General features: G+C 35.1%; 1 protein-coding gene across 8 annotated transcripts in view; it reads right to left on the bottom strand.

Annotated features, from left to right (window-relative positions):
* Nucleotides 1-10,108: 10,108 nt before the first annotated feature.
* Liprin-gamma (liprin protein kazrin) overlaps nucleotides 10,109-21,602 on the bottom strand; it is a 664,640-nt gene continuing 653,146 nt past the window's right edge. For all 8 annotated transcript variants that reach the window (XM_083120283.1, XM_083120288.1, XM_083120289.1 and 5 more), the window contains one exon: nucleotides 10,109-17,526. In XM_083120283.1, the coding sequence (XP_082976409.1) occupies nucleotides 17,278-17,526 (249 nt within the window). In that variant the 3' untranslated portion in view covers nucleotides 10,109-17,277. The remainder of the gene's footprint in view (nucleotides 17,527-21,602) is intronic.

Below are 21,602 nucleotides of genomic sequence, written 5' to 3'. Positions count from 1 at the left end.
GATCCATCAGATCTGTCAATGAGCGTATACAACATCACTTAACGGACGCAAAAAAATCCCAACCCACTACCAGACTAGCAAGGCACGTCAAGTTCAACAAACACAGGATCCAAAAAGTTTCAGTGAGGCTCACATCGCACACCCTAATCCACACCAAAATCAAAGAGACTCGCACTTTCCGCACGAGCTGAACATCGACAGTGGTCAGACTCATCATGTTTGGCTCCCGCTGTTACAACAACTCAAACCCATCACGTGCAGCAGACGAAATGGCTTCACCAGTGCCCCTAGCGGTAGTTGAGGAAACAACAGGAACCAGAAGTCAACCTAACAGTAAAGTATCGAGTTCCCAAGTGGATGGTGGCAGAGGCCATCGAAATTAATAGAACATTTACAAGTTAGTTTCGCAGATATATCTTTAGTAACTTGCTTACGTCTTAAATATTTTATTATTGCCAAAAGAGAAACTACATATATTCAATTAAATGACATAAGAATATTTTTTTCTTCAAAGTTACTAGAATTAAAATTATTTCTGCAGGAAAATAAATTCAGATTTAGTACAAAAGTACGCTAATACTTGCAAAAACAAATTTTGTGATTTAAATTCCACCAAAAGCAACTTTGAAGATTGCATAATCCAATCCAATATATATAAAGCCCCAATCCCACCACTGACTGACTCACTGACATAAATGTTCTCCATGAAGGAAGCCCCGGAGGCGAAAAATGCCCGATTACGACCCCCCATGAAATCGTCCCGAAAGGCCGAGAAAATTAAGAAATCGCTCACTTTGCCCTTCCTTAAGGGTGAAAATGCCCTTTTTTCACGTCCTTAGCAACCGTTGCCATGGGCATTTTTTGCAGCACACATTGTTTCCTTCAATTCTTAATTGTCGAGACACATTATATTTCTCACAGATCTACAACACACAGATGAATCAACTCCTGGCTTTGAAAAGGTGGCTCAAACTAGGGTGACATCTACATAAGATGATGATTCAGTCCAGATACAATTACGCATATATTATTATACTCGATGCGAAAATATCTACATCGTGCTTGTTTTAACTAAATGTTTAGGGGCATAATAACAAACAATTCTTTAGAGCTAGCTGTACTTGTTGTTGTCCATGGAAACGGACGTTGCTAGGGAACTTAAAGAAAGTTTATTTTTCACCGGAAAACTACTGTAAGAGAATTATGCTAGACTTTTCGAATTTCAAACCATGAGCATCATAATTTATTACAGAGGAGAGGTAGGAATTTGATGGGAAAAGACGGAAAACAATTATTTTTCAATTAAGTTTACAAATGTGAAAATGACAAAGATGTAAATATTTCTTTCTCAATTTAGTGTCGCTATTGAATTTGTTTATACAAGAAATCTAACTATCTTGAAACGGTTATTGCTTACTCACTTTATTATTAAGAAAATTGGCAATACTATTTTGAATATTTGTACCATATTAGAGCCCGTACACATGTAAAGTTACGTTCAAAACTTTCCAAATAAGCTAAGCACGTCGGCGAGCATATGAGACGTGGCCTTGGGGTCGATAGTATGAGAGTCCAATATATATAAAGCCCCAATCCCACCACTGACTAACTCGCTGACATAAATGTTCTCCATGAAGGAAGCCCCGGAGGCAAAAAAATGCCTGATTACGACCCCCAATGAAATCGTCCCAAAAGGTCGAGAAAATTAAAAAATCACTGAAGTAGCCCTATTTTAAGAGTGAAAATGCCCTTTTTTCATGTCCCTAGCAACCGTTTCCAGGGGCATTTTTTTGCAGCACACATTGTTTCGTCCAAATACATTATATTTCTCACAGATGAATCTACTCCTGGTTCAAAAAGGTGCCTCAAACAAGGGGAACATCTACATAAGGAGTTTCAGCCCAGACACAATTACTTACGTATATATTGGTAAACTCAATGCGAAAATATCTACATTGTGGTTGTTTTAATTAAACAGAGGTATAATAACATACAATTACTTAGAGAGTTTGCGGTGCTTGTTGTTCACCATGGAAACGGACGTTGCTAGGGAACTTAAAGAAAGTTTATTTTCACCACAAAAACTACTGTAAGTGAATTATGCTAGACTTTTCGAATTTCAAAATATGAGCGTCAGAATTTATTACAGAGGAGAGGTAGAAATTCGTGGGGAATGACGGAAAACTATTTTTCAATATCGTTTAAAAATGCGAAAATGACAAGAGACGTTTCTGATTTAGTGTCGCTATTAAATTCGTTTATACAGAATATCCAACTAACTATCTTGAAACAGTTATTACTTACTTAGTTTATTATTAAGAAAATAGACAATATTTGTAAAACATTAGAGACTATACACACACATAACATTACGTTGAAAACTTTTCAAATAAGCGAACCACGTCAGGGAGAGCACGAGACGCTCGCTTACCTTTTTCAAAGGGTGAAAATACCCGTTTCATACTCCCTAGCAACATCTGTTTCCATCCAGGGGCTACAAATCCGCCATTTTTCCCCTCATGTTTTTTACAACTTCTACATACAATAATTACATTTGAAATTGACATACCTTCATTAAATATTTTTTAATTGCAAACGAAATTGGAAAATAGTTAATCTTGATATCTAAAATAACAACAAATCTCCTGCATATGTTTCAATTTTTATGAATCACACTGATTAATGTAAGCGCAGATGTTGCAATGCTAGATTAAAAAAGTACATGGTCATATTCGACTGAGGCGACACATGGTGTCCAAGAAAATAATAACAATTCAAGTAACTTGCACTTTGCATCTTTCGGTGCTTATTTGAAAGTTTTTAGTGCGTTCGAACATTTTTATTATCCTCGAGGTAATCAATATCACATATGATTAACCTTTTGCCACCCAAGCATCTCGAACGAGATACCCAAATGTAACCCTCACTGTCCCAAGCGTCTCGATCGAGATGCTGTGTCAAGGTCGTAGTTTTTTACGTTATAACTTTTCTATTTTTGGCTAGAATTTCGATTTTATTTTTTTATATTGTTCCTAACACATGTCAATGTCAATTTTTTGCCGATAAAGGAAGACTGGCTTTGTTGTTCTAAAGCAATGCTTTTCACTCCCGTCTGTTAACTGCATTCGAAGGAAACTTGTTTATCAGTATCCGATGTCAAAATGAAAGTTTTCCGTGAGGGTGCATGCAGGGGGTGTGGGGTGGGGGAGGGGGAAGACTGGTTGTTGAATCTGCATTGTGAGAATGGAATTTCGAAGTATGCTGAAGGAAACCTTTTTTTTTTTTTTTTTTTTTTTTAGCACAAGTGTCCACAAGTTGCGACAGGGGTTACCCTGCATTGTCTAAAAATAGAATTTCAAGCAGCTGCAAGAATCGCCACTTATTTTTCACTGCGTTCTATCTTTTCGTCGGTGAATGTTGTGCGTAGGTGTTGTTTTGTGCCCAAGTGGGAGGACATTTTTTGGGTGAAGTGACAATTTTTTAAAATAATTTTTGGGGGTTTTCTCCCTTCCCCCTCCATATATACGCCAAATTTGCATAAATTTTGCATTTTGTGCATTTTGACCTTTTCTCGGGGGGGGGGGGGACACCATTTTTTTAAAGAAAAGTATTTTTGAGGGATTTCCACCCTTTTCCCCTCCATATATACGCCGAATGTGCATACATTATATATCGTCTGAATCTGTGATTCATTCTGCGTACAATGGTATATCGTTCATATCTCCAGGGCATTTAGTTTCTGAGCTATAGTCATTTCAAGGTACCGCTGCATTTTGAAGCTTGAATCAGTGGCGTGCCCACCATTCCTTTTGGGGGTACAACTCAAGTTACATTGGTCATACGACAATGATGCAAATATTTTTCTGTTTCTTACATTCCAGCGATAATTTCTATGTGCATTTTGAACTTTTCATATCCTTTTTTTCGGGGGGGGGGGGGGGCAAAGCCCCATTTTTTAAAAGAAAAGTATTTTCAGGGGATTTCCCCCTTTCCCCCTCCATATATACGCCGAATGTGCATAAATTATATATCGTCTGAATCTGGGATTCATTCTGCGTACAACGGTATATCGTTCATATCTCCAGAACAAATAGTCTCTGTGCTAAAGTCATTTCAAGGTACCGCTGCATTTTGAAGCTTGAATCAGTGGCATGCCGACCATTCCTTTTGGGGGTACAACTCAAGTTACATTGGTCATATGATAATAATGCAAATATTTTTGTGTTCCTTACATGTCAGCGATCATTTCCATGTGCATGTCGACACTGTCATGTACTTTTTCCTTGGGGAGAGGATGGGGGAACCAATTTTTTTTCCCGAAATTTTGGAATTTTGAGAGTTAGCCCCCTCCCCCCACCACATATATGCCGAATTTGCATAAATTTCATATAGTCTGAATCTCTGGTTCATTCCGCGTACAACGGTATATCACTCATCTCTCTAGGGCAATTAGTGTCCGATCTACACTCATTTAATTGAAACTCTGCATTTTGCTCAAAATCGGCTCGGTACCGAGAGGCTTACATGTGAAAATGGCCTTGGGCGCCAAAAGGTTAAATTCGTAGTTAGAAAACATGCATCAGACAATAATGACATCTACATAAGAAGATTTAGTCCAGAGATAACATAAACAGTCATGTATAACTTACTTAATTAGTTCTTAAAATTCAATACATCATGGTTATTTTAATGAAATGTTTTAGACATGTAATACTGTCTTGTTAGCCATGCCTGTAATTGAACTTGAAAACTGACGTTGAAAATGGTGCCTTAATGTCATATTTTTCCAGTTGTGACGTCACGTAAAATATGACTCGTATCTACTGTCCATACCTTACGGAAAATAAATTTTATGAGGGGAATTGACTACCAGAAGAAAACTAAGAGTGTGGCTCAAGTTGTTTAAAAGTGATTCGGGTGCACAATAAGAGATTCTAACAATATACCATAGAAAATTATGAGCTGTATCTAACAAGTGAAGATAACATATATTTCCTTAATTTTCATGTAGGAAACACAAATGAACACTGATGTATAGTAAGTTAGATATAACTAGAATTACCTTCACCGTAAGTTAGTTTTTAAGTTTTGTGCAGAATATATTTATTGTGTTATCTTAAAAATATATACTAGGGAACTTAAAGAACGTTTATTTTCACCCCGGAAACTACTGTAAGTGAACTATGCGACACTTTTCGAATTTCAAAATATGAGCATCAGAATTTATTACAGAGGAGAGGTAGGAATTTAAGGGGAGGGACGGAAAACAATTATTTTTCATTTACGTTCAAAAATGAGACGTAAAATATTGCTTTTCCGATTTAGTGTCGCTATTGCATTCGTTTATACAAAATATCTAACTATCTTGAAGTGGATATTGCTTACCCAGTTTATCATTAAGAAAATAGAAAATACTATTTTGAATGCAAGTAGCTACCATGTTAGAGCCCATACACACATAACGTTACGTTCAAAACTTTCCAAATCTGCAAACCACAACGGCGAATGCACGGAATGACTGAAGACAATTATTTTTAAATTACGTTTAAAAATGTAAATATATAGTGTTGCTATTCAATTCGTTTATATAAAATATCTAACTATTTTGAAGCGGACAATATTTACCCAGTTTATTATTATGAAAATAGACAAAAATATGTTGAATATTTGTATAATACTAGAGCACTTCCACACACAAAGTTAATTTCTAAGCTTTTCGTTCCTCTTCATCCAATACAACATGCAAACATTTTCAAAGTCATTAAGATCTATGAAGAACCCCATCTATAACATGATTGCATCCATAACGTGTCTGAAGGTCACGCATGCGAGCGTACAAGACGTGGCCAAGGGCCACGTCGAAAGTACGCGAGTCGATGTTTAAAATTTGATTTGAGAGAGTTACAACTTTCTTTTACCAATATTGAAAATCAAGATTCCATATTGTCGACCTAGAATTTTTGGTGTTATATTTTCATTTTTTTTTTTTTACCCGAAATTCACGACTTAACCACATTACACTTTTATGACAAATGAAACTAAAATTAAGCCTTTGTTGTGCTTTTAAGTTAGTATTTTAATTTATAGGTCACTTGGCCTATGCCTGTTCTTGATACTTTCATATGTTGGAAACTATTTTTGAGGATAGTGCTTTCCATTCTTACTTGGGCTACAAATACCAGTAGGTGACGGTAGGTATGCACTCAAAAGCTGCAAAACGTTCCAATAGAATAGAAGATGAAAAATTGTAAGAAACCATTTACACTTGATTTCATGTAGCTGTCAGAAATATTCCATGTATAACACACAACACAGTTTTTGAGTATAAAATTTTGGAAAATGTGCATGTTTTACAAGCGTAAGAATGGTACATTTTATTTTTTAAGCCCAAAGCACAAGAACATTAGATTTTCATAGCAATCTTTGTTTTTAAGCACAAAATTTGTTGAAATTTGCGAAGAAGGCCACAATTTGAATTTTAAGCCAAATTCGTATTATTTTGCGATTTTAATGCAATATGTTTTTAGAAGATGTCACTGCATATACATAAACACACTTTTATGCAAGAATTAACATTTTTAAATGTTATTGCCTTTTAATAACCAAGGTATTAAAAAATAAAATTTAGAAAAGTTATCAAATTTAACCTATGACTAAAAATCATACAAGAAACATAAAATCATAAAAATATTGAAAAACTTGCAAGTCACAAAATATATATATATATTTTTAATTTGCACTGAATATGGATTTGTCAATATTATTTTGACACAACAGGTGTTGGTGAGAGATAAATATTGAAATAGGTCTGTGCTCATTGCACACTGGTGTATGCAGAGGGAGGCTGAAGGAGCTCTCAAAATTTTCAAACACAACAGTGTGTCTGCCTGTCAAGAAATCAACAGGTAGGTCAAGGAAGTGAAGAAAAATTGCAAGAAATTATGCCTGTGGTCAAGAATTTTGGCTATTTTTTTATACAATATAGTGAATTTACATTGTTTTATATCTGTACTGGGATTTGATAAAATTGAATATTTGGAAATCTAAAATTGTATTGAGTTGTGGTTAAGATTTGTTCACTTTGTTTCTTAAGAATTATATTCTTGTATGCGTGAAGTTTGGAAAAATATTAAATGAAGTAAATGTGGCCTTTCCCCATCCAGGATGAAGTTGGAAGCATTAATTTTTACATGTATTCATATCTCCTCTTAAAATACAGCTTCAATTTTCATTTTAACCAGCCTTGTTTCAGTTGTTTTTGATTAAAAAATATATATATATAGTTTCTTAATTTCCAACTATACCAAAGTAGGGGATGATTAAATAAATGTTAAGAAAAGAGGAAAGAAATGTCAAGAAAGAGTAATGAAAAAGTCAAGAATTTTGGATTTGTTATTTCGGTGGACACCCTGTATAAAAAGTAAAGAACTCTGGGAAAAAAACTGTGATAAATGCAAACCTCTTAAAATGACCCCCTATTGCCATTTTTGAGTGTGGAAGTTTTTTAATATATAAAAATATCTTATCCTATACGCCTTCATGGCATGGTGCTATGCACAGGGGAGCACTTTACCTTTTTACCTTTTATTGTGTATGCTGCCTCCTAGAAAGAAGCCAGTAATTCTGCATAATAGTAGTACGGTAAGTAGGTGAATAGTGCACAATATGGATATACTGTTGCAGTAAATTCTTTTCTTTTTTTTTTATTTACGTTTATAATTGCACAGCATGTGGAACATTTTTGTTGGGGAATTGTATAGCAAATCTGCTAGAAAGTGAAGAATTTTGTATGGTTTATGAAGATTATGTTGTTTGTGAATGTTATGGCTTTTTAGATTGCCGAGATACAGTATGTTATGGTGAAATAATATACCTCTTGTCACCTTAGCCTGGAAGCTAGATGAAAGTGATTATAGCATCCAACACAATTTCTACCATTTATTGTAGGCATCTTCCTCTTAGACACTGCTGTCACTTAAATTGTCGATATGCCCTGGCAATCGTAGTCAATATTAACCTGAAGAATTGCAGAGAAAGATGGCGTATGTGTTCTAATAAGCTGAAATTAGAACTGAGTCACCATTAAAATAAAGGGATGCTCTTGCATTCAAGTGCAAATTTTTAGCGACTACATATCTTACATTTGTGATGTTTCATACATCATCATCAAATGCATTTTTGTAGCCAAGGTGGTTCTTCTAGAGAGACAAAATTTGGTAGATTGAAATAAATATCTCCTTAGCACTATTCTCATGTAACATAAATGGTCTCTGTATGCCTGTCTGTCTATGGGAGGCAAACAATATAATGTCAACAGTCTCTATTCATAATATCAGACAAAGCTACAAATATGGATTCTGATTGGTTAATCAACTTTACAGAATTATTCTATCTGGATTTGTCTTCTAGTCATGAATCAAATGATCCCATTGATATTAATAATAATAGCAACCCTTGGCTCAACAGTCCTTGAGAACCAAGGTCTACCTACAGACTGCCTCAGCAGATGTGGGCAATCATTCAACCAGTTACTGGGCGACGTGTGGTCAGCACAATGTTGCAGGTTTCCATTACTGGGCTGCACTACTCATTTGTAGCTCCCCAATTTCTTCACAATAGCGGGTGGCCACCAGTCCATTACACTGGCTGAAATCTCGGGAGAAAAGTTGTTACGCTTCTCGGAAGGAGCCTTGAAGAAGTGTGTTACATAACCAGAGCCCAAACCCTTAGACCACACAGCTATGGTGGGGGACCCCATATCTATTAGTTACTCAAACTACTACACATTCAGAGATACAATTTAATATACATCAAAAGTAGGCTTGCCAACTTTAAAAAAAAAAAAATTCCAGGAGATTTGTTTACAGTTTTCAAACCCTTTAGATTAATATGTTCTGGTTGACTAATGTCCTGAATATCAGCTGTCATCTGTTTGTGGTCTTGTAATGTGAACTTGAACAAAACAACCCAGCAACCACAATTTGTAAGTAAACAAAACAAAGTCAATATATGGATACACAATCTCTTCTCAAGCTGTAATACTGCAACAAAATTCTTTAAAATGAAATACCATATATAGTCTCTACATTCCACTTAAAATTCACTCTTTTTCTGTAACCAATAGAAAGAACGTTTCCACGTGTCACTGAATGTGCAGAAATACTTTTTTCTTCTTCTTGACACCGAACACATTTAACCAACACAAACTCTGGAATACACTGTAATACTTAGTAACTAACTAAATCTATAGTTGTAATGGAGCAAAATTGGGTGGACGGAAATAAGTCTCAATATTTTGACAACAATGCCTTAGCTTCAGTTTTCTGCAACTCTTGCGTAGACGCTTTGGCACAATAATGTGTTTATAAACTTTCTATCCCCCCAACTTCCACTTATATAAACAGTGACTCATTTTTCATGAGTCTTCAGAATAATAATATGAAGGTTACTTGTTTGGTTTGCAATAACAAATTTCTTATCAAAAGAAAAGAAAAAGATAATAAAAATGTAATAATATTAAATCGTGTCATTCCGGGACATAACAAAGTATCATATATCTGGGAGGCTGTGAGAGAGAGAGAGAGAGAGAGAAAAAGAGAGAGAGTTCAATTCCAGGAGACTCCCGGCACATCAAGTTCTGATTAGTATCCTTAGGGCAATATCGTGCTTACTCAGTAAAAGCAACACTTTCATATGTGAAGTTTGGTGTTTCTGTGCTGCAAATTTGGATGTTTTCCAAATAATTTGTAAGGCCCCCTGCCCTCATTAACTGAGGATGCAGCGTCTGGGATGGAGATGGTAGTACGTCACTGTTTTGTTTGTTCCTAACATCCAAATTCACAACACAGAAACACCAAACTTCACGTATGAGATACTAAAACAGAGTTTATCGCATAAATCATCAACACTAATTTCTTTCCTCCTTACATACATTCAGTATTTCTTTTTCTAGAATTGAATCCACCTCTACTTGGGTTTGTTTCCATTTAGCTTCCACTATAGCCAGTACAAAACCTGAAAAAAAAGATCTTGAACCAAACATTTCAGATAATTGGGTTAAATGGGGTTAAATAAAAGTGCATATTCATATGTATGGTTGAATGTTATTATCATTCCTATAAATGAAGTACTTCATCTCACATTGTGCAATATACAAGTGTTGGGTGACCTTCCTCAATTACATATATACATATTTTATTATATTTGCAATCACACATACATGAAACCCATACATCTTTTCAAGTACAACCACTTTTAGATATACATTGCCTCAGGTAGGAGCCAAGGGACCCGACAGTTGGTCCCATCTGATTCATTATGTACACTGTATTTGTCAACAATACAGACCATTATTGTTTTGCTGTGGCTTTGCATTATTTTTCCATGTTTGATGCTGATGGTACAACACCTAATGTAAGGAAACATTTACCAGCTCGTACGTTCCCAACAGAGAACACACACAGAAGCCATTCATATTTTTGCATTACGCAACCGTAAAAAATCTTATTAAAAGATGAAAATTGCCATGAAAAAAATGCTTATTAATGCAGTTTACCATTGTGTCCTTCTCAAATGTAATGTAATATATCAGAAGCAGCATATAAACAAACACCATTTGCTCTTAAGAGAAGTTTTTCTCTTAACTTTTTACCAGACTTGCATGTGAAAAATTATTTGTGCTTGTGATCAAATCTAACAACCTCATTTGGTTAGCAATACAAAAATTGATATGAAAAGCCTAAGTACACAGACATTCTACAAAAAGGTAAAAAAAAAAAGTTCTCATTTTCAAGTATGTCATTAGAACAATACACAACCATTAAGTTTTCAACATATTAAACTACACAGAACAAACTTTTTAAAACATTTATGTTTCAAAATTTTCTGTAACAGTTGAAAGTTGTAATTTCAGGAAGAAATCATACATTGAAATTTCAGAAATCACAGAGTCTGAAATTGATTTTATTATGAAGAAACTAACAAGATAGCAAGTTAGGAACAACAGTCAATGTTTCAAGAATTGCACACATTGTTCTTCTTCAGAAAGCTGTTAAAGGTAGGATGAGTTAAAATATTTCATCTATGATCCGAAATGTACATGCATGCAGGTGCACATCCATGCATGTAATCATGAGTTATGCTACATTATAACATGGTTGATGTATATCCTGTATCAAGGCATAACATCACCAAAGGCAGTAGAACTTCAAAATGAACTTAATGAAGAAAAGGAAATTGGCAAATACCACTTGTCAGTATAAAATAAAAAGATTGAAATCTATTTTCACCTGTTCAATTTGCAAGAAACTGTTGATACTCAGGAATGAGAGCAAATGCTCATCAAAGCATTACTGTACTGAAGGTGGCAGAGAGAGAGAGAGAGAGAGAGAGAGAAGAAAGTGACCAAGTAGCCAAAGTCCAGGGGATTTTTAGAATTGGAAAAGAAAAGAAAAAACGAAATTTGGCCCTTGCACATAACTGATCTTTCTTCAGTAATTAGTATCCAAAGAAAGAAAATAGTCAAGCAGATTAATAATTAGTTCCATCTATACACTGGTATATCAATACTACTTATATTTAGAAAATAAAGTCGATAATTGCACACATGATTAAACCATCCTTCAAAACTATGAAATACTTTAATTTACTTATAAAAAAAGGTAAAAGGTAAAGTGCTCCCCTGTGCATAGCACCACGCCATGAAGGCATATAGGGGGTGTGGGGTAACGCCCCACACTTTCTTGATCCGGTCGCGAGTGGGGGGTGATGTGATCAGCATCACTGCCCTGACCGCCTTTATCCCCCCCAGGGTTTCCCCCAGGTACCCATGTTATTCGATGCTGGGTGGGTGCCGGGGCAGCTTCCATCGTTAGAAAAGTTCCCGGATTTGAACCGGCCGGGGATCGAACCCGGGACCTTTAGCATGGTAGTCAGACACATTACCGACTGAGCCACCATGGCCACTTTAATTTACTTATACCTCATTAAATATTTGTACAGTTTCACATTTTTAAAAGTTTCCACATTGTCTTTACTGTGCAAATAATACTAATTACAATGTTTTCAGTATCTAATTTTGTATTTTCTCAAGTGTTGTGTATTAGTGTTTTTATATTTGCTTGCTCACTCAACCAATAGAGAAATGCATTTTAGAAATTCTAGAATAACAGGGGAACGATTATTCAAGAGGCTACATGTATGGAAGGACTCGAACACCAAAATGGAGAAAAATTTTCAAAAAGAAATATGGTAAGAGCGGAGTAAAGTACATGCAAGAAATATGAAGAGGAGCAGCAAAGATAAGGCAGAATACAGTGCTTGCAAAACTGGAACTTAGACTGACGTAAAGAGCCTATTCTCATAGTAGGTTGCTAGCGATTTTGGTTCAATGAAATGACAGAGCCTGTATTGATTGATTGATTTGCTTTATTTTACTTCACTTTTTGTGTCACTTTTGGCTAATTTGTGAAGATGGAGATAAGTGATGACATGATGAAATTGATGAAAGGACACTCGCAAACATCCAGGCTGGGATTTGAACCCGGAACCCCTGATGTTGTAGCGTGATGTGCTAACCACTTTGCCATGGGGGCAGGCACAGAGCATGTAGACTACAATATCTAACATTTATTAATTTTCACCAATACATTTGAAACTTAACTGCTTTCTGAAAAAGACCAAACATGTAGTCAAAGTACAGAAGGAAAATCGTGTTAAGTTGCCTGTGTAATAACATAACTTTAAAGTGTAGGAGACTAACCTCATCCTGTTGATAAAGTTAATTTGCAAGTTTATTTTTCATAACACTGAAGGTTGCATTATTTTGACAAAAACCACTCTTTCACATTTAAAACCGATTACATCACAAAATGAATTCATGTCTAAATTAGAATCAAACTAGCAGAGACACAAAACTTACTATGTAGAGAGCTTACATTCATTTAATGTTGTACCAGAAGCGACGAGGTTATTGTGAAATAATTTACTTCTTGGATTTCAAGTCTAATCTTTTATACAAATTTCCATATGCATAATTATTTGCTTTCTGCACTTTACAAATTCCCACATTTTGACATTTTGGCAGTGTATACATAAAAAAAAAATAATAATAAACCACAAGTCATCACTGCTGGTCAATACAAAGGGCTTCGAGGAACCTAAAAGGTTATATGTAAAGTAAAACGGTAAAAATACAACTAGCTATCACAAACAAGTAATTTGAAATAACATTTCGTAATATGAAAAATGTAGTTAAAAATCTGCTAATACTGAAAAGTTCTTTATGTGTGATTTCACAATACACATTCATGATGATGATGATTTATACATATTTGAACTATGTAGTGCTTGAGTGAAATATCAGTGTCTGAAAAATATCACAATTTGAGCTGATTGCCAAAGCATGCAACGGGATATGGCACATGATTAGCTAACTCTACTTTGAAAGGAAAATCGAGCATCAAAAATCTTGCCATGGGTGTTTCTGAGAGTTTGTGAACTATAGTTTGCAAAGCTAGTTTGGTCCATGTTCCAGAATATTTATCTAATAGTTTCTGCAAGTGAAAGCAAGTGGGAATTTATGAATCCAAGTATTTTAAGTAAAGGGCAGGTATCATAGAAACATTTCTTTGTAATCAGGGCTGGATTAAGACGAAATTGGGCCTGATGCTTGGAATCTTTGGTGAACTATAAATTCGACGATGTTATAGTTATGTCACAGCTTAAAGAATAATAGTAACTGTATAATAAGTAACACTGTGTCTAGGTGTCCGAAATTGGGTCTCCAAATTTCATTCTAAGATTTATTTTCAGGTTAATATAGCAAAAGAAAACTGTTCAGCTTTCTGAAAATTCTCATCTGTTTAGGTTTCATGTATGTATGCCTAATGCTGCAGCATCAATAGCACCCACCTTAATCCGGCCCTGTTTGTAATAATTAAAGATGGAGCCTGTTTTGTGTTACTATGATTTTACTGAATTTTCTTCTTAATTTAATAGTCTGGTAGAAAAGCAGCAATGCAGAAGAGAAAAAGATAGGAAAATGCAATTGGGATAGGTGATTAACCATTATCTATTATCCTCTCTAACTACGGTTGCCAGATTTCTAAAATAAGAAAACTGGACATACAGATTATATAGACATGGATATAGTTAAAGTTATTTTTTATAACATTTAAAACATTACAAAACCGATTGCTGTTTAAACCACTGTTAACCCTAGAACACTATCGTACAGTGTAACTAGCGCTTCATAAATTTTACGTACATGAAGGAATCTATTTTTAACACAACCTCTACATCATGAAAACAAAATGATTCTTTATTCTTTATTATATTAGAGTTTTAATCTTCATTTTAAAATGTATAAACATGGTTTTATTTTACATAGAATAAAATTTGAATTCATTATTTCTTTAGCTAAATATGGGACATTTGGGCATCCCGATAACATTTTCCGGGATACCGGGACATTTCTTTAAAAAAGGGGACAATCCCATATCTGGCAACCCTATCTCTAACAAATATTAATTTTGTTCCTTTGAGAAAAAGCAAGCAAAACTAACGTTAGAGAAAATATAATACATAGCTTTGGCGAGATGCACAACACATGAAATTGCTTGTCTTCAAGAAAAAGCAATTGATGCAGACCTTGCAAGCCAACCAAAAAGAGAAGCCAGTGTGTGATATGTGAACTGTTTGGTATGCACACCTATATTAATGAATTTCTATACTGTAGCGCAGTGGTTCCCAAAGTGTGCACCATGGTGCCCTGGGGTGCTGTGACTGGTTTACGAAATGCCACAAAATGTTCCAATATTTTCACTGAAATGACACTTACTCAAAATATGTGCTTATTTAGTACTTTAGTTAGATAGGCCTACATTCCGACTTTGGCACTGTGGAAAATCTTGAAACGCAAAGGGCACCGTGAAACGAAAACGTTTGGGAACCCCCTGCTGTAGCATGAAAAATATTTTCAAATTTATACTGTAGTAAGATAATCAGAATGTCAAATGTTTCCTCAATGTACTGCAAAAATAGGGATTAAAATATGCACAAAATTACTGACATTTTCCCTTATTTCCCTTCATTATGTTTTGATAGCAATGTTGATGTCCCTTAGTATTAGGTGCAGCACCTAATTACAATAGCAGACAAAGGCTCCACTTGCTAATGAAGCAATAATCATCAATAATTGTGAAAATGTATGAAATCTATCTTGAAATATACTATTTTCTTAAGATCAAGGTACGCTACATTTGTTTTCTAAACATCATATGGCTGCTTACATGGCATACACACAAAAACATATTAAGCAAACAAATGTGATAAGTCATATTTGAAAATAAGCCATGTCTTTAATTCTGCGGTCAATTTGGTAATTTTACCTTGCATGTGTCAATTATGCAATGTTTGTACAACACAAACTGTTGTGTTTATTTGAAAGCAAGCATAGGCAGATCAGCAATGCACTTTTCAGTGAAGTGGTGCGCTAGCAAAACTTTGCATTGCAGTTATCTGAAATTAGTCATAACAAGAGCAGAAAGGCTTTACGTTTGGTAGCTTCTAGCTCAAGGACAATCTTCTGGCCCCCCCTCCCCTCGAAAGTTAAAAAAACATTGGAAACATTGGTTTTCTAATCAGAAAAAAAAATGTCTTCACAGTTTTGCTGAAATATGTTTAAAAGGGTGTTTTTTTGATAGCAAAAAAAGACTTAATTATTTGCCAGAGAGCATCTGCAAAAAATAACAATGAAATCTATCCTTTCTGTTCCACTTTAGTGTCTATTGTAAATATTTAAGTTTTCTTTGAACAGATCTCTCTGCAATGTTCAATAAAGAAAGCCACTGTAAAAAATACAAAGAATTCTCTATTGTACCAAAATGGCAAATGTAATCAGTGGCATGTCCAGGATTTTCTTTTCGTAAGCTTTTTTCCAGTAGCTACTCCTCATTTTGCCGTATTTTTCTAGCTTTGATGTTCTTTCTTTTTTAGGAATACCGGGCCAAAGGGGAGTTATGACTCCCACCCACCCCCTTGGGCATGCCACTGAATGCAACATTTCCATTTTGGCACCCCCATAGCCTGGTGCCATGGTGTGGTGGCACTTCTCACTCCATCCTAAAGCTGGTCCTGTTACGTGGAAAGTGATGTAATCATAAGGTACGCTACAGTACAGCATGACAGCTGTACATTCTGTATCAAGGCATAATATCACGAAAGGCAGTAGACCTTGGAAATGAAAAACTTCAGGAAATGGGAAATATCACTTGCCAGTGAAAAATAAAAATATTACAATCTATTTCCCCCCAAAATATAGCATTGTTGTTAGAATTGGACTCTCAGGAACACTCATGGCGAATACTATCTAAAATATTTACCTAAATTTGTATCCTTAGTATAGTACATAATATCTACAACCACAACTTTTCTTGGTCGAATCAAAGTTACTGTTAAGAGGAGAACAAGTTATTTTGCATCCTTCATAGTCTCTTATGAGGCAGACAAATATGGGTACATATGTAAAGTGCAGTTTCAAGTTTGTAAAATTGTGCAAAAGCAAGAAACTATAGAGTATGAAGAGAAATGAAAGAAATATACAATACAATTTAGTAGCACTACATATTGGAATCCACTGATAAAATACTTTTTTTTTAAATTTAACTACTACATACACACACAAATTTGTACATCTGTAAAAAATAAAAATAAAAAACTTTACAAGTAACTCATTAAATTATATTCACTCAACATTTTTTCCATAACTAGGGTGACATAAATACAACAGTTTTTACTGAGATACATACAGACTTGCGATAATGTGACTAATTTTTCTAATACTTCAAAAACACAAGTGGTCTCAACTTCAAAAGTTATTTTTTCAGTTTTCCCTTTAAAAAATTAAATTGTCAATCAGTGGCTAAAAATATAGCTATATGTATATAAAAGAAAGTATTATGTACTTCATGCCTAATAAAATCACAGTTGACAATTGTGGCTTTAATGTTGAATATCATCAATTTATGAAAAATACAACCATTGATTTTTTGTTTTGCTTCAAATCTGGCTGCTTCAGCCCTTGCACATAACTGAAATGTTTGACTCCCATCTTTTTCTATCACGAACACACGTACAGGTACCAGCATGTTTCCAACAACGCGTTCTCCAGACTCTTCATGAATTTTTTTTTAAATATACCTTCGCAACCTGCTTCGGCCATCATAGAAAGTATATCACAATTTTTAAAGTTGGTCAACATGCCTTCCGGACACCAATTCAAACTGGTGTGACTGTGATCGTTTCTATGTCACCTATAGATTTTACTCGTCGATGTCTTTTTTGCACACAGACAGAGTTACAAGGAAGTGAGGGGGGAGAAGGCAGGGAATCAGACTGTTCTGAAAGCACATTGGGGTCACCGGCAGGTGAAGGAACAGTATCTGGGGAAGCACTTTCCTGTTTGTGTATGTCCTGTTTGTGTAAATCCTGTTTCACCTTCAGGCCTAATGCCCTACTTAGAGAGCCCTGAAAAATACAGAAGGAAAAAAATGCACTAAAGATTAAAAGGCTTCAACTCTTTGACAATTAGGAAATTAAAAGATACACTACAATGCATGATGCATAATATTACCATACCTCTCTCTCTCTGTCTGTAGAGAAGTGTACACATGCAAAAGAAAAAATCACCAGTTTTGCCAAAATTCTTACATATAAATGTGGTACACTACATGGTGAAGATGGATTCAATTGTTATCCCACTTAACATATACAATTATATCACTATAATTCTGTAATAAATTTAGTTCATAAATTCTGGAATATACTAGAAACAACATTAATTTACCACATAATGTAATAAAGAAACAAGCCGAAAACTTTGAAATTAGGCATGTTTAAAGAAATGTGTCCACTGCAATGGCATTAAAAATTCTCATTGGCTGAGAATATCTGTGGTTGACTGGTTAACTATAAAAATAACTATAGAAAGGGTGTTCAATCCCTGGCATATCAACACCCACAATATTTACAGAATAAAAGTTATTACATAATGTTAAATGCATGAAAAGTGTCACCAGAAATTGCTTGGTTTAGTTAACTGTTGATACAAAGCATTTGGTGCAAACTTTTATAACTTAAAATATTCTTAATAGATGGCAGGCTACAACTTCTGGACTCCATAGGATTTTATATTTTTTCTGATGATCTTTTCATATGACAAGCACAGACATGTCATGTGAAAGAGAACTTGAGTTTTTGACCAGACAAGTTCATATAACGATGATTTCTTGAAATCCAAGAATCTTCTCTACAACTCAAATAACACGAGAACATTTGAAGTAAGGGAGTTATAATCACATATTGCATTACTTCGGCTTCATCAGCTTTCTTTTTCCTGCTACAGTTTCACTAGCCTTATTGTAGTTGGCTTCCTTATGTACATGGTTCACATATGGACTTAACTGAGCATGACATATTATGTTCATGCTGTTACACAGAGATGCCGCTCTAACATTCTCAAGACACGAAGATTTTGAACCACAATCGTGATTCCTGAGTAATATTTTCTGCATTCTCCGCCAGATACCACAACAGGCCCAGAATCTGTTGTACTAATTGATATTTTGTCCATCCCAGTACACCATGATACAGCACGAGGTTGTGCAAATATCCCCTCACTATAGAATGGGTGGAACTGAGCCATAAGAGTGTGTGTGATACTCTTACATCAAATGAAATTACAAAATAAAAATAAAAAAATATTTTTGATTACTTACTGTAATAAGATATATAGGGTGGCCCAAAAAGGACTTACAACTTTGTAAGTGTATAAAAATTTATTCGGAAGCATTACAGAACTGGTTGTGGTGTCTTTTTTGGAAGGAAATACATCAAGTTTGACTAGTGTTGTGAAATAGTACCGAATTTCACCACTGCAAGCACGAGCAGCAGTACCATTAAAAATGACTGCTTTCACAGATCAAGAGCGAGCTTGCTGTGTGTTTCGGCCGCATCCACTTCCAACAAGATAGCACTACCTTACTGAAGGCCAAGATATCCTTAATAACTGATTTCCAGGTCAATGAATGAAACCCCAAATGTAAAAATTGAGGGGTATCAGATCAGTTGAATTTCTGAATAAAGTTTTATATGAAGTGACAATGTTTTTAGTTTAGTAAAAATTATACATGGTTGAGAGATATTTTCCCCATTGCACACATAAATTAGATTTAAATTACACTCTGTAAAAAAAAAATAGCATCACTTCATTATTTTTGGTCGTCAGCATTTCGCTCGTGAATTATTGGTAGTTTTATTGATTTAATTCCACTTGTCGATTTGTTTTCCTAACAATTATATAAAACACTATATCTGTACAATATATTTTTATTATTTAAGTCATAGTTACCTACATAATGCACTTGACAGAACAAATAACAAAATTATTGCAAATATAGCTTGTGGAACGTTTTCGCACAAAGACAATTTTTGCAAGTAAAAAGATTGAACAAAGGTTTTAAATGCATCATGATATGTCAATTTGAAATGATAGTAAGTAAATACATTGACTAGTACTTAGAGTGTGGCCACCCCTGTCCTTCCTAAGTGCTTCCAACCTTCGAGGCATGCTATGAATGAGATTTTGACAATATTCGACCTCAATTTCATTCCAAACATGTACAATTGCTGCCATAAGTTCCTCTTTTGACCTGTACGTCTGATTACCAAGTTTTTTGCACATCATAGCCCACAGGTTTTCCATAGGATTCATGTCTGGAGAGTTGGGCGGCCACCAAAGTCTTTCAATATTCATATCATGAAACCAGTTATTCACCACCTGAGCACGGTGACAGTTTGCATTATCGTCTTGAAAAATAAAGTAGTCCAAATTCTGTCCACAAAAATTATCTCCTGCAGTTTGTAGAACACTCCGATTCAGGATTTCCCGATATTGATCAGCCTTAACGGTCCATGTGCAAATATGCATCCTGCCAATCCCTTTTGCAGAGAAACATGCCCAAATCATAACACTGCCACAAAACTTTTGAGTTTCTAAACTACAAGATTTTGCAAGTTCTTCTCCCTTCCGCATTCACAGTTTAACTGAGCTGTCATTCCCCAGCAATTTAAATCATTTTTCATCAGAAAATATCACATGTTCCCAATCTGTATCATTCCATGCGCTATAACGTGTGACAAACTCATGTCTAGCTTTTGCATGTGCGTCAGTTAGTCTGGGTTTTTTACGTGCGACGTGTTTAGAAACACCCTGTTTCTTTAGTCGGGATACTACAGTAGCATGAGTAAGATTAACTCCCACCTTATTTTGTAGTTTATGTGCAATTTGGCGTGAACTCATTCCTCTGTTCTTCAGTGCCATGTCCTTTATCATACGATCCAGTCAAGGTGACGTCTTTTTCTTTCTGCCACAGTGACTTCTCAGTGATGATTTTCCATGTTCTTGTTACTTTTGCAGGCAGCGGCTAACTGTGGATTGATGCATTTGAAGTTGTCGATGAATTTCTCTCTGAGAATGACCATCCATATGCAAAGCAAGAACCATTCCTTGCTTATGTGGTGAAATGTCACACTTTCTGCCCATTTTTTTCGAGAAAACACGTTCAAATACACTACACACCACCAGAACACTTCACAAATATGATAACGTATCCAAACTGTCAATAAGAAACATGTAGTTGCAACGTAAAACACATCACAAGTTGCACTACTAACAATCGTTTTACAGATTCCTGACAATTGATTACAAAGCCTTGCAGCAGTAACTGATTGCAACACCCTCTAGCGGACACTCCAAACACTAAATCAACAAAAGAATAACACCACACTACGCAGTGATACCAGACTAATACTTCAATCAATTGATTTCAAGTTGTGCAGGAAAGATGCATGTATGCGAAACTCAAAATTGTCAACATCCGTAATAAGAATACAGTGATGCTAATTTTTTTTTACAGAGTGTATGTCAACTTTCATAAATTACATGGAGCTGTTTCTCTTCCCAAGTACATTTCAATATTGGCTATGCATTTTCACTTCTTGAAAAAATTATCACTGTAACATAAGTATTTCAAAACTGATAAATATTTGTAAATGTTTTTTTCAGGCATCTTTAGGGGAGATTTCAGACCAAGCAACAGATGACACATGTTGCTTGGGAATGAACCAATTAAAAACGCAGCGGCCACAGAAGCCTGTGTTCGATTGGTGAAATCCTCAAAAGAGACATGTTCTTTTGATGTGAATTCTCCCTATGAGTAACCAGCCTGCTAAACAGAATTTGAATTGTGCAATTTGTATGCAAAAGCAGTGAAAAAGGAAATAAGTTTTAATGTTTAAGGTTGGGTTGGAAAACTACTAAAATTCCTGCAAGTTTCTAGGCACAAGAAAAATAACAGGACACAGATGACAATTGGGACATTTTCACAGGGACCAGCAACTTAAATTGATAGAACATTATGAAAATCATGTAAATATACTAATAAAAAATTTTGCATTCATTTCCATCTTTTGTTTTCCTTAAATTAACAGCAACATTTGTCAATATTGATAAGGATGCAACTTATCAAATATTAATGATTTGA

The sequence above is a fragment of the Lepisma saccharinum genome, chromosome 4, assembly GCF_977018435.1.
Source record: "Lepisma saccharinum chromosome 4, izLepSacc3.1, whole genome shotgun sequence".
Lineage (NCBI taxonomy): Eukaryota > Metazoa > Arthropoda > Insecta > Zygentoma > Lepismatidae > Lepisma > Lepisma saccharinum.
This window is presented reverse-complemented; position numbering and strand designations above follow the sequence as displayed.